This window comes from Sinohyriopsis cumingii, chromosome 11, assembly GCF_028554795.1.
Source record: "Sinohyriopsis cumingii isolate HCF-2022 chromosome 11, ASM2855479v2, whole genome shotgun sequence".
Taxonomy (NCBI): Eukaryota; Metazoa; Mollusca; class Bivalvia; order Unionida; family Unionidae; genus Sinohyriopsis; species Sinohyriopsis cumingii.
The window spans coordinates 36,267,091-36,282,402 of record NC_142971.1 but is presented as its reverse complement, the minus strand read 5'-3'; the positions used below and the strand labels follow the sequence as shown (position 1 = coordinate 36,282,402).

The following is a 15,312-nucleotide window of genomic DNA, read 5'->3' as shown; positions in this document are numbered from 1 at the left end:
ATATTTTGTTTCAACATGTTTGGGAAGGATGATCAAATCTATTTTAAGGAAATTGGTCATGACATAAAACTCCATCGATCATTATACACTTTAACATACCATATATACTTGCTTACAAATCAAGTTCAACTGCAAAGAACATTGGCCCTGGCTGGCATCATAAAATGTTCCAGGAGATCAGGGTCAGTGATGTTTGTTCTATTGATTACTCCAAATAAATTGCTAACTTCCCTGTCTGCTGGTGCAGTATGCAATGGCTGATCTTGGTCTGTGCAGTTGGACCTGACTTGAGTATATATGATAACTGTAAGTAAAGCTGATTTGAGTATATATGATAACTGTAAGTAATGCTGATTTGTATCATTCCCTTAGATATAATATCATTACAAGTCATGTTTAATCTAAATTAAATAGTCACCGTAACATTTAATATATATTGTGTAAATTACATTGTCATTGAATGATCCTAAATCAAAAGGAAACTGTTTAATGCTATCCAACATATATTATTGATATAACCATATCATGTTAAAACCAGTATAACATTATCAATCCAAATATCCTGTTTTAGAATAATGGCTAAAGATGTGAATGGCGCTGGAAGAGGACTGAATATTGTGGTCGTTAATCCAGAAACAGGACAGCCAAGCTTGGCATCTAACTTTGATACGTATGATAAAGGTAAGTGCCATTTCTTGTCAATCTGTCAGTACCATCTTTACTTGCTTATAAGTCGAGTCAAGTTGCAAACAATAAAGATCCTGATCTGCAATATTGTAATGTGTTTGTTCACCTGATTACTCCTAACAAACTGCACAGAACCAGATCTGCCAGTGCGTTATGCAATGGCAGATGGCAGCCTGTGCAGTTTTCAGTTTGACACGTGTTATAAGTGAGTACATTTGCTAATCTTGTCTGTCTGACTGACTGTCCGCAAACATTTTCATTTTTAGAAGCATTACTCACAGACTATGAAAAGGGTTTCTATGAAAATTAGTGTTGATATTGGACTAGTGTCCTGATGTACCTTTTGCTATTCAAAATTATTCAGTTTCAGTATTTTGTATGATTTACTCCTTTTTTTCCCTCTCATTCATTCATTATCCATGCTTTACATTCCGAAGAAGAACTCCAAAACAACTTAAAATATCTGTATACACTTATTGGACTGGCAATGTAGATGTGCCCTTTTCTGTTTATAATGTTTGGTTTCATTATTTTAAAGATTGTCATCTCTTTGTCTGTTCTTCCATCTATGATTCACACATTAATTTTAATAGCTTAACACAAGATCCATGTCAAATCTCTCTTTAAATCTTAGTACATGTATTAGCTTATGGTCCAAATGTGCCATTTGCTATTCACATTACTTCAGCAAATATATTGTCCGATCACATTGCATTAAGATAATTTTGTTGCTACATTTGAATCCAGCCTTCCTGAAAAGATGGAAAACATCTTTCTGTCTGCTTATTTATATAGACAAAAGGAAGCTACTATTACAGTTCAGCTTCCCTTTCTACCCACTGGGTGGCTACCAGTATATCCACTTTAAAGCAGTTTTTTTCACTTTTGCTTCACATGCTAGTATATCATCCAGACAATCCGCTTAATTCATTAAATTGTATATGTTAAATTTATTCATCCACATTTATTTATCAGATGTACAGTAAGTAAAAATGTTTTATATGGCACATATATTTTTTGTAAAATTTGGTAAATTTATTGATATTGTTTCAGTTATTTTGTACCATTTATTTTTATCACATCTGACTTTGAATGGCAACATTAATTTTAACTGGTGAAATTTCCTGGGTGCTGTCTTTGTGCATTTACTCTAATTATTTTGTTTTATAACATGGTTGTCATTTATTTCAATTTTATTTATATAATTGTTGTATGCACTTGTTTGTTGATTCTCTTTCATTACAAAAATGGAGCAACAAATGCAAGAGATTCAGAGCAGTAGAAGACGTGAAGTGGTTCACAGCAGGAATACCCATCAAAAACCCACAACCAGGAATCATGATTTGTACAGATACCAGACTGTTGGGTTGGGAAAAACACTTGCTGCCGGACCTTATGATGGTCAATGGCAAGTGGACATGAAAGAGATGGATCATCACATCACGCTCCTAAAAATTAAAGCTATTGTCAGTTGCATCCGATGATTGGGTAGAAACTTTGTGCAGACATATAATCCTAACACTGTCAGACAATTTGGTTGTGGTTTTGTAGCTTCTCAAACAAGGAGGGACAAAATTACTAGACCTTTGTGTCATGATATGGGTTTACTTTGGGTACTAGATAAATACTCAGGTCCACCATATACCAGAACAGCTCAACATTTAGCCAACTCATTGTTGAGGAAACGACAGCTACTTCACTCAGAATGGTCTCACCATTCTTCCACATTAAATCCAGTTTGCACCTCATAGGGCCACCTGATGAGAGATCTTTTATTGACAAGGTGGGACAATAAATTTCCTTTTCCCCCTGCTTTCCAGGCCCAGAAGCATGGTCCATAGATGCCCTATCAGTAAGCTGGGAGGGAATGTGACGTTCTCTCCATCAGTCCTGATGCCAGAAGTGATTGCCATTTAGTTCTGATGACCCCTCTTCATTTGGACAAACCCTGGATCAATGATCAGATGTCCCTGGCAACAGACATACCCAGGAAAGTCATGGTGATCCTCACCCTGATTAACCAGCCTGGATCACCACTGTTCTATCTGTGTCCCGAGAAACTCCTCCTTCACACCTGGCCCTTGTCAGGGATGCCTTATGAGAAAAAGTCTTTGGATCTTCAGTTGTGGAGAGGAAATTGAGGCTGACAAATTATGTCCAATTTTGATGAGGTTGGCATTCAAACATAATGTCCCTTTTAAGACATAATAGAGTTATTTGGATGGCATCCTCCAAACACTTTCTCTAGCTGTTATATGCAGGACATCTTGCATATGTGTAACTAAGGTTTTACATTGTGCCTAACTAAAGTTAGAAGAATTTCATCTGTTAGTAGTGAATGCTTCTCCTTTGGTGAGACAGGTAGGATGCTCTGCATTTCCTCCTCCTCCTTATCTATTCTACTGACGTGAGCAGGTTATATATTTGCAGGAGAAAGCAATTTTGTTAGTAAATTTTGTTTTTTCTTTAACATTTACCTAGTTATATTTCAAATAATCCCTCACACCCTTCTCTGCAATATGAACATCCTTTAAGGTCTCACTCAAGTAAAAAAAAAATGGTTTAAACCAAATATACTGGTAGCCACCTCGCAGGTAGAAAGGGGAATTAACCAATAAGAGTTTCTTCCCTTATTATATCAACAGAAAGATGTTTTCTCATCTTTCTAAGAGGGCTAAATTGAAAGGTAGCAAAGATAGTTATTCTAATGTAATGTCATCAGGTAAGTATTATAGAAGAAGCATAATTTGCTAAAAATTTACTTTAAACTTCAATATTTTTAATGTTTTGGTGCATGTGTCCATCTATTCATCCATTATCTATACCATTGTTTCCAGGGCTAAACCATTTGAGATAGCTCTGTATACATGCCATGCAAGTTGTGCAGATATGCCTTTTAATAAATTGAGAGTGATTTACCATTGGGTACTCTCATTACAAGTCTTTGCATAAGCAGTGGTGGGATATGTTGTCTCTAGACGACTTTTGGGGTATTTTTGGCAGATAATGTGGGTTTTTTTTACAGTGGGAGGGGGATATGGCAGTCATGTATTAGACAAAAATACTGTGTAGGTGCCCACTATCAAAGTTTGGCCTGAAGAATCTCCATTTGCATCCAGGAGTGCTGTACAGCAACATCAATAAAATGAAAATGGTAGTTGGAAACCCTCGATGGTCATGGTCCACACTGTGTCATGATGTTATGTGATGGATTGTTCAATATCAGGTCAAGTTAGATAACTGAAGAAAATGTTGCATGAGTATCATCTATCTTGACTATATGGAATGAAGGTGGGGGTAGAGGTCAGAGAGTGCAAAATTATGCACTTCGTTGTTACAGTTGCCAACTTAAACTTTTGCATATTAAATGAGAAATTCCTAATACACAGTGATTGGTTATTCCTAATACACAGTGATTGGTTATTCCTAATACACAGTGATTGGTTATTCCTAATACACAGTGATTGGTTATTCCTAATACACAGTGATTGGTTATATTTTAATTTTATGCAGAGAACCATGCATTTGTACATGCATGTATAAAACAAAATCAGTACATGTGCACTCACCAGCAAATCTCATCGTCCAAAGTAATATAAATGTTGAATAATATGCACAGATAAGTATGATTAGTTCTGTTGGTTATAGAATAGAAGTACTTTCACGGTAATATGTCATTTATGTAATTTCAGAGAGTATCAATTTGGAAGTTTTCCTGGAATCATTATCTGCAGATGACATAATACTAGGAGTTGCATTTGATGATGCTTCCAGAAAGTAAGTTAAACTTCATTTAGTATTACAGTACGCCTCATTATGACATCGTCTATGGGAACCATAGAGTATACCACCTGATTGAGAGACCCCTGTAATGAAATACATCATACTCTAGTCCATCTTTATGACACTGACAAGGCCTTGGGTGGCTGAGGTACTTGCCTTTGCAGATCACTGACATCTCATCTCTATTTGGGTTTGATTCTTAAACTTTGCCAATGTGGGTATGTGAGAAAGCTTGCCATTAGGTTCTTGTGGGTTGGTGGATATTCCAGGGGTTTTCCCAGGTTCTTCCTCCACCAGATATACTGGCAGTCAATCTTTACCTGTAATGGGTTGAAAAATTGCATTAAGTCCACAATAACAACAACATAACACACTCCATGGGGACCATGGTGTATACCACCTTATAGTGAGACCTGCTATTATGAAATACATGATACAGTACTCATAGCACCGTCCATGAGGTAGTCGAGTGCCTTATAGTGAGATCACCAGTAATGCAGTATATGATACAGTACTCCCTCATTATAATACTGTCCATGGGAGTCACACAATATGCCACCTTATTATATGCTCATTTTTGTCTCCGTTAACTTCACATTGTCAGAATCATGCAATATTTTTGTCTTCTTTAGCTAGTAATAAGAATGGTAAAATTAAACTTACAGTTTTACATCCTGAATTTCCTCAAAATGTACTTTCTTAGTTTTGCAAGTCTGAATTACATGAGCCATGTCGTGGGTTCCAAAGCTTGATTACACTTTTTGAAATTGTACTGTAATTTTGACTACATTCCAAGTGCAATAATGTACTCTTTACTGAACTCAAAATGAAATGAACATTATATATCATAGTGTCTTTTTGATAATTACAATTGAAAGAGTTCATATTTTTCCCCACATTGTGATTCCGAACATTCAGTGATAGAACAGAAACACACTTGCAGATAAGTCTAGATGCTGCTTCCTTGCTGCACAAAACAGATCCTACTTCATGTAGAACTGACACAGATAAATTCAGTCCATAATCTGTGAAATTTAGTAGAATAAAAAAATAACAAAATCTATTCATTCCAGACCAAATCGAAAAGTTGTTGCAATGTGTATGACTCTAATTTTATGTAGATCAAAATGCCATTTTCTTTTGACGGTGATGTCTGGCATGTGACTAAGTTGAAAGTTATCTGGGCAGAGTTATATGTGCATTAATAATGTTGTTGCTGTGTACTGATGAATTTGTGCTTGTGTATTTAGTTTGGAATATGGCATAAATTAAGTTACTTTGTTTCTTGGTGTGTATTTTTGTTTATATAATTAAGCCTTAGGTAGAATAAGAAAATGAGCATATAATAAAAAGGTTACTGCATTTATATGGGAAAATATGAACATGTTTTATTGGATAGATATACTACGCTCCCAAGGTCGTGCAGTGTATCCGTACCAAAAAACTTTTCATATTTTCCCATACAGATGCCGTAACCTATAATTATAGTGAGGCCTCTGTAATGAATGCATGACAAAGTGATTATAACACTGTCCAGGAGAGTATACTGCCTTATAGTATACCCCTAATAATGAACTGCATGATACAGTACATTCACATCATAACACCTCCATCTTGCCCAAAAGCTACAGGGTTGTTGGTAAAGAGAGTCAGGATGAGTCTTGTCCTCCATATTTCATCATGGCAGTCAAAACTGCAATTTTAGGTAATCATTGCCTGTGTTGGAACAGCAGTGTTGCAAAAAATAATATATTTTTTCTTCTTCTAAACCCTTAGTTGTTGTTGTTGTAGGGTTTAACGCCATTTTTCAGCACACGATAGGCTATACATGGCGGCCAGCATTAATGGTGGAGGAAGAACCCGGGAAAACCCCGGAAAGAACCACCGACCCTCGAGAAGCTACTGGCAAGCTTTCTCACATACCAACATTGGCCGAATCCGAGACTCGAACGTACGCAGACAGAGGTGAGATGGCAGTGATCTGTAACGGAGAGCGCTTTAGACCACTCGGCCACTTGGGGCCCCTCTAAATCCTTAGAGCAGACATTACATGGAATGTTTGTAAAATGCAGTTGGAAATATAGAATAGATAATTCAGGAATGACTTGCTATTACAACTCTATGGGCACAAAGTAAGGAACAGAAAGAAACTAAACCAACAAGTTTTGTAAAGCTTAACAAATAATTTCATTATCAAAGTTTTAAAATTAAAATGTAAGAAAAAATTATAGTATTGTGAATTTAATCCAAATGAATTGTAAAATGTTTTATTCAAGTCCAAATGAATCATAAAATGTTTTATTCAGGTCCAAATGAATCGTAAAATGTTTTATTCAAGTCCAAATGAATCGTAAAATGTTTTATTCAAGTCCAAAAAAATCAAATGTTTCAAATGATTTTCAGATCCTCAGATGTATGTATCACAACTGCATTGTCCAGAACTAATTTGAACAACTCACAGTAGTCCCAGAAGAATGTTCTAGTCTATGAACACTTTGTAATTTCAATGAATAATCCTAACAAATGTTTCATCTCAGTTTATCTAAACACAATATTAAACACTTTTGCAGACTGATTTTAACATATAAAACAAGGTATCCAAAATAGAAATGAATCCAAAATAGGAATGAATTTGATTTCTCAGTTCTGTTCTTATATACACCTTCAAGTATCTATTATACACACCTTCAAGTGTCTATTATATACATCTTCAAGTGTCCATTATATACACCATCAAGTGTCTATTACAACTATATGTCACAATATACCCAATGTGACAGATACTAATATTCAGTCTAATCTTTCACAATACCTGTTCACATGACCGAACCCAGCCAGTACAAACTAATAAAAAAAATTCTAAGATTTCACATGACCCCACTAGTCAAAGAGAAATTACCCCAAATCATGTCAACACATTCAATATAAAGGTTCAGTTGAACTTGTCAACACCTATTTATAGCTTAATATAAAAAAAATAGAATCTATACCCCATGGACAAAAAATATTAACTAATTATGTTGTTTGTAGAAGACCACTATAATTGCACTCCTGAACAAAGTTACACACATTATAGGTATAGTCATGTACCAAAAGTTGTATTAAAATAAATAGATATATGTAACAGTACATGCATCTTAACTTTTTGAATACCAATGTGTGTGTGATTTTTAATGTAGCTTTCAAAAATATTAGTCATATCACTAACACTAACCTCTAAATGCTGAGCACCTAGTGAGGAAGCTGCTAGTACCATTTGTGTGTCTTTGGTATGACTCAGCCAGGGTTTGATCCCATGACCTTCTGCATCCAAGGTGGACACTCTAACCTGATACATGTAACTTTCATAATGGCATAAGTGCATTCATCATTAGCAAAAGTATCAAGATTTAAAAAAAAAGTTTTATGTTAGATTTTTTTAAAAGTTATAAAATATCCTAATGACTTTCAAATGTGAGATATACTGTTCTCCAGAGCCCTTGTTTTTCTTTTTGTTATCTCTCCAAATCAGAATGCCAAACTATAACTTTCAGGCTGCAATTCCATGCTAAGGAATTGTTAAACAAGCTGGGAAGCAGCCAGATTCAGAACCTGAAGTTTCGAGATGTCTGGTATTTTGTGGGACAGAAAGGAATTGATGGATTTACACCATATGAAAAGGTACCTTGTCTCATAGACCTAGATCCTTTTTATGGGGTTTATCTTCTCATCAGTACCCATCTTGGATAGAGTTGTTGCTTTTAACAATTTATTTTTATCATCTTATGCAGCTGCAACATATTTTGATAAATTTGGTATCAACCTTGTCACATAGATGCTTTTATGGGTTTAGTCATAAATTTCAACAGTGACAACCTTTTTTTCACATTTTGTTACTATGTTTTTTAGTTTATTTTCCCTGTATGACTCACTTTTTTGTTTTTAGGATGTTCACTAAATTTCTTTAAAAGGAAAATGCAGAAGTGCATTATTTAGCAATAAATCAGAGTTGTATTAGTTTCAAAAGAAACATACAAGACAAAGAGGAAAATTAAAAAATACAGTACAAGTCAATGTTTGTGTCTGACGTTAAATAGAACCCAGATCTGGAATGATATGCTTGATAGACAACCTTGTCAGCATTTTTCAGGACATAAAATTTGGCAGCTTCTTGGGAAATTCCAGCATCATCTTAGATTGAGGGACACTTGTACCAAATTAAATGGGGTGTTAGTTTGAAAAAAGTAGCCATGTTAAATTTGTGAATGTCAAAATAAGATAAGAGATTGCAGCCTTAAAGACATACAGTTTGAGATAATAGCATTAACTTGTTAGTGTTATGTTAGGGATAGTTGACAGGGGTTTTGTTGTTATAGCTTATAGTCATGATCATTCTTTTTGCCAGAAAAGCATCTGTTGAATTAATAAAATAATGTAAATTGAAACCAATACTGTCCAGCGGGCAGAAGTACAAGAAAACCTCACATTTTTCACTGGACAGCAGTGCAAGCTTGTAACACCACAATAACATATAAATGTAGGAAGTGCTGAATTTTGGCACAACCAAATTAACATGCTGTGCTAACTTTAGCCTAATCAACATAAAATTATCTGCTCAATAAATTCTTTATTTCATCTCTATTCATAGAACATGGTGTTTTTTATCATGTATGTGCTTTTTAATATTGAATGTGTGTTCATAGATATTGCAGAGGTTTCCATGTTCCAGTTGTGTTGTGGTGGCACCAATAATGGCAAGCCATTGCTTTTAAGTCCATATATATTGCAATTATGAAACTTCTTGTAGGCATTCATCTTAAAAAGCACCACTCAGTAAAATCAAAAGTAGGTCAAGATGACGTTTCTCCTACATGGACTACATTTTGTCCATGGAAACAATTGAAGAATGGCTTTATATAGAATTCATGTTTTTCAGATTAGTTTTTCTGGTATTGATGCTGACTGGCCAACTCCTTTGAAAGATTCATTGTGTCTTCCAAAGAAATGTAAGTATACAGTAGACTGATAGAGAACTAAATACACATAAGCTCACATTGTTATTCTCTACCAGAATGTGTTTTGAATGCCCCTGCTGTGAAAGCAGAGAAGTGCATATTACTTTTTAGCAGTCCATCTTGACATCTGCATGTCCATCTCAAATTCATTTTAACACAGTAAATTGAGAGGCATAGCAAAAGGGTGCAAATTGCATATTCATATGTGTTATGTAATTTACTTTAATTGTTTGTCTGTTAGTTTAATTTTTTTATATTTCATTACATGTTATAGTAATGTAACATTGTTTGCTGGTCTTGACCTTCCTCAAAATTGAGTTCATTTTTGCTTGACCTGACTGACTATTTTTTTTTTTTCTTTTTCATTTATTTAAACAACTAATAATAGCTTGAATATTCTCAATCTAAATGAGCTTAATATCAGGATTATTATTCAGGTAAACAAGAAGGTATAAATATGTTGATCAGGCTCAGGGTTTTGGAGATCCCTAAGTGAATTTTGTAGGCTATTGTGTTGTAAATAAACAAGCTCATTAGATCAGTCTAGAAGGTCGTTTTCTGTTAGGTAATGGTTGTTTTTAGAAAATGCTAATTGTAACCTGAGGTCAAGCAGAGAACTATATTATCTTGTGACTTTGAGGATTTTACCAGTTATGCTTTAACATCTAGCACTTTAAGTTGTATTATGTTGTGACCAGTTTGGGCTGAATTTTATTTTCTTCAAATTATTGAATTCAAGTGATTATTTTCTCAGGAAATACAAAAGTGCTGTGACAAAATTCTTGTATAAAGACATTCATTGGTATTTATTCTGAATTGAAACCTGGAATAATATTTCTGTGATTCATCAAGAGACTGCTGACACATCAGCACTTCACAGACCATAACAGACACATCAGTGCCTTCAATTTTGGATCTCTTTGGAGCTTGAACTGAGTTCTATTCAGGACCTTTTATTACTAGGACTTGTGTGTTTAATTATTTGATTATTTTTGGAAATAATTCGCAATACCATAAGTTTTCTTTCTTCATTTTTCACTTTGCATTCTAGGAAAATTAATTGTTTGTTAAATTGTATAAAGCTTGTTGTCTTTACTCTTTTCTGTTACTTATTTTAAAAGCATAAGGTCGTAACATATGTCCATCCATTGATACTCTATACAGTAATCAATGTTTAAAGTTCTGTTAGGCCCCCCAAAAGTATGTGTTTCCTGTTCCACTGGTTTTAAAATTAGGATAGGTAGGTTTGAATTTTTTTCTCCATATTTTAAAAACATTATATATATGATAATGATTAGTATATAAAATGTACTAAGCATATAAAGTACTAGGCTAAACTGGATGCACAAATTAATTTCAGGAATTTTTTTGTAAAAATTTTTTTTTTGTGTGTTAATCCTTGCAGGGGAAAAGTGCTAGGGTCAGTGGCCAAAAATAGTGATGGTGAGGTGACAGGAAACATTTTTTTGTGCCTTATATGGTCAGTTTCTCAAGTTTAGCCATGTTGCCTGGTATGTTGATAAATCTGGATACAACACCATTTTACCATAAACTGAAGGGTTATGCTTGACATGCAGGGTGCAGCAAGTTTCATTATCTGTTTTTGGATGATATGCTGGTTGTGGTTACAGTTGAAATATCAACCAAAAGCTCACCGCTCCGGTGGCCTAGTGGTTAGAACATCCACCTTGGAAGCAGGAGGTCGTGGGTTCAAACCCCAGCCGAGTCATTCCAAAGATTTACAAAAATGGTACTAACAGCTGCCTCGCTTGGTGCTCAGCATTAAGAGGCTAGTGTTAGGACTGGTCAGCCTGGTATCAGGATAATGTGATTGGGTGGGACATCATGCTACATGTTGGTGGCATGTTGCCCCAGTGCTAGACATCACTATCAACTGCCACACTGCAGACATTGTAGTGATATGACAGAATTTTTTTAAAAAAGCTACGTTAAAAATCCTAATCGCACACACACACACTCAACCAAAAGCTCCTTGTATATTGTCTTGCTTCATGTGGCAAATTGCAATACATATATTCACTATTGCAATGACAGTGACATAAGATTTGGCATCATATGAGTTTATGTGTACATTTGAAAGTCATGAAGTGGCTGTTCACTGATAAGACAAAGTGCTTCGCAAGTCCATTTGTAATTGGAACCTTTACATTGCAATTTTTTTACATGAATGCATTTTATGTGGATAGTTTTTTTTTGTTGCTCTGCTTATTTGTACATAATAATGTAATGAAGTGTGACAGGTATGTAACTGTTGGGCAGAAAATGTATTTAAAAATATGCATTTCTTATAGACACTTGCCTAAATTTTAATAATTTTTGTCCTACCATATTACGGGCCATAAATTCTCATGTTCTGATTGGTTAACTACATGAATTTATTTAGCATTACGTATTGACTCCAGGATGCTACATCTGGTTATGGTTATTACCTTTTCCAGCTGGTGCTGTTGCAGTGTGCTTACATCATAAGGTGTTGCATTACATCATGTGAAATACTGAATCTATTATTGCTAGCTTTTGTATGCTGGGGTCTAGTGACCTCTGCTTATGCATAGGTACATTTCCAGCCAATTCTATTTGAGGACATTTCACTCTGGAGAAGGTAATAATAGAGTTATTATGGTAGTTTTACCCTTGTCTTTTCACACATCTATTTAGCATCTTTTCTTGTATCTGTTTGGCATCTTTTCATGTATTTATTTGGTTATATGTTTGTTTGGATTGCCTTCATCAAGTTTTCATTCAAGTCAGTTTTCAGACACTGTGGTGAGGCGTATGTGACCCATTTCTTGATTATCTGGTACTCATATTACCTTGAAAATGAATCATTGTTCTTGTTCCATTTATTCTCATCTTTCACTTTAACTGACTATAACCAAAACCCCTCCACTCGTAACACCCAACTAAGCTTTCAGTCCCAAATGTAAATTTTATACTACATGAACCCTATAGCTCCACAACTTAATCAGTCTGTGACCAGCTTTATATTTTTAAACTGCCTTATGCCATGCACTCTAAATACAACTCACCGTATGAAACATATACAGATACAATGAAATCCTAATTATGACAGATATGATTGAGCTGGCTATTGATGTTTTGCCCAGACCTATAAGCATTTACTTGACTGTGAGAAGACACCTGATCATGTCTCATTCTTACATGAAAACAGAACCTTATTAAACCAAAACAATTTTTTTTATGGTGTTCTGATTATTTTGGTCTTGGGAGGCTTCACTATTTGAACTATTACTCTGCAACATTAAATTGATTTGGGCTTGCATAGGGAAGAAGGAATCCTTTTGCAACTCTGCCATCCCAGGTTTTATCTTTAGTTCTGAAATCTGTATGGATGAGTGGCCACTCATCAAAGGTCAGAAGTTTCCATTGGCTTTTTTGCCTTAGATACTACCATGCCAGCATTTGACCTATTCGGTTTAATTTGTATGATAATCTGTTGGATCATCTTACACAAACTGCTTATCACAAACAAAATTTATTCGATTTATACTATGATCATCCGTCAGACAATATTATCTTTTTAAATGTACATTTCAGTGACTGGCTTAAAAGTGATTCCAGACCCACCATTTGCCAGGAATGAGGATAAGAGGGCATTCTGTACTAAAAATGATGGTTACGGTGAATTTTGTGACTGTAAGTATGCCATAAACCTCCATACTTTATTTATTTCATTCTGCTGACTTCACTAAAGATTTAAATCTGCAGAATCAGCTTGTCAATTACATTATTTATAAGATTTATGAGTAATGAAATATGGACATAATTACATTTCACAAATGATGTGTAACATCAAGAAATCAGAAAATTGTGTCCCAGGTTCTTTCTTCAGTTATACTGGCTGCCATGTATTGCCAGTCTTGGGCTGCCTAATGTTTACCTTCTAAAATGTCCATACATTTCAGTATGTTATAATATTTAGTTGTTGCACTGTTTGTATAGTGTTCAGTTACCCACAAATTGTTTTCCATACAAAATATGGCTGAGTTAAACTATTTATAGGTCAATGTTAAGGAATGAATTGTACTAAAAAATGACAAAAAAATGCTGAAAAATTGACTTAAAAATAGTAACAAAGAGCAACCAGAAACAAATTGTGGAATGTATTGGAAATAATTTAACAGCAGAATCTTTTATTCAAATGAAAACAGGATTTACTTTTCAAGAAACAAATTGCAATCAACCTGTGTTAACTTTACCATAAAGTTGAAATACAAATTGTCAAGATAAATATATGTTTGTGTGTGAAAGAAATAATGTTGATGTAATGAAAAGTCAGACCAGAGTGGCTATGTGCTGTTCCAGTAAAACATACAAGGTACCCAGGGACTTCAAGGCACTTTTAATTTAGGGTACTCACCCATAGATGCAATTTAGAATTTTCTTAATAATTGTAATATGAACTCTGTGAATCAAAGTATCCAAGCATATATTTTCAAAAAACTGCCGTCCCAGGGTACCATGCTATGTTTAATTGGAACAGCCCTTAATAGAAAACTAATTTCATTTTCTTATTTGAAAATTTTAATGATAAATATCTTGCAGATCTTTATCCAAGAAAGAATATTTACATTTCTGATTATTATCGAAAATTAATTTGTCAGATACATGTGACATATGTAATGAATGATATCAAAGCCAACTGCATTTATTCCATAAAATGCAGGTGGCTGAATTTCTTGTTATCACAACATACATAGAAATTAAGCATAATTGTTTTGTTATATTCAACATATAAAAAATTGTTTTGAAATGTTTGGTTTTTATTCATCTGTTTCAAGACTTTTAGGGTGATTTTATACTAAATGGTATTGTTTTTAGCCGGGGCCCTGGTAGGCTTAGTGGTCTAAAGTGTGCATTTATGTTAAAAAAATAATACTGTGTTTTTTTAATATTAAACATTAAATGCTCCATTGTTTGTTTTTGTCTGCCAGATATGAAAGTATTTGTTATCTTATTATCAAGTTAGAGATATTTTGTGCTATTGAGATATGTTTCTGTTGTAGCATCTCACATGGATGATCCAATTATAAAGCCAGTGGGCTTGACTGATGCCTCGCTGAAAAACAGTATTGTTTACAGTACACCCATCCTTATTATACCAGGTAAGTCCATATTGACTGATGCCTTACTGAAGAACAGTATTGTTTACAGTACACCTATCCTTATTATACCAGGTAAGTCCATATTGACTGATGCCTTACTGAAGAACAGTATTGTTTACAGTACACCTATCCTTATTATACCAGGTAAGTTCATATTGACTGATACCTCACTGAAGAACAGTATTGTTTACATTACACCTATCCTTATTATACCAGGTAAGTCCATATTGACTGATGTCTCTCTGAAGAACAATATTGTTTACAGTACACCTATCCTTATTATACCAGGTAAGTTCATATTAACTGATACCTCACTGAAGAATGGTATTGTTTACAGTACACCCATCCTTATTATACCAGGTAAGTCCATATTGACTGATACCTTACTGAAGAACAGAATTGTTTACAGTACACCTATCCTTATTATACCAGGTAAGTCCATATTGACTGATACCTCACTGAAGAACAGTATTGTTTACAGTATACCTATCCTTATTATACCAGGTAAGTCCATATTGACTGATGTCTCGCTGAAGAACAATATTGTTTACAGTACACCTATCCTTATTATACCAGGTAAGTTCATATTGACTGATACCTCACTGAAGAATGGTATTGTTTACAGTACACCCATTCTTATTATACCAGGTAAGTCCATATTGACTGATGCCTTACTGAAGAACAATATTGTTTACAGTACA

General features: G+C 34.4%; 1 protein-coding gene across 3 annotated transcripts in view; it reads left to right on the top strand.

The window, feature by feature from the left end:
* LOC149787914 (protein O-linked-mannose beta-1,2-N-acetylglucosaminyltransferase 1-like) overlaps nt 1–15,312 on the top strand; it is a 164,523-nt gene that overhangs the window by 43,938 nt on the left and 105,273 nt on the right. For all 3 annotated transcript variants that reach the window (XM_089974161.1, XM_089974160.1, XM_089974162.1), the window contains exons 12-17: nt 572–681; nt 4,380–4,464; nt 8,004–8,130; nt 9,386–9,455; nt 13,044–13,142; nt 14,513–14,611. In XM_089974161.1, coding sequence (XP_089830287.1) covers nt 572–681; nt 4,380–4,464; nt 8,004–8,130; nt 9,386–9,455; nt 13,044–13,142; nt 14,513–14,611 — 590 coding nt within the window. The remainder of the gene's footprint in view (nt 1–571; nt 682–4,379; nt 4,465–8,003; nt 8,131–9,385; nt 9,456–13,043; nt 13,143–14,512; nt 14,612–15,312) is intronic.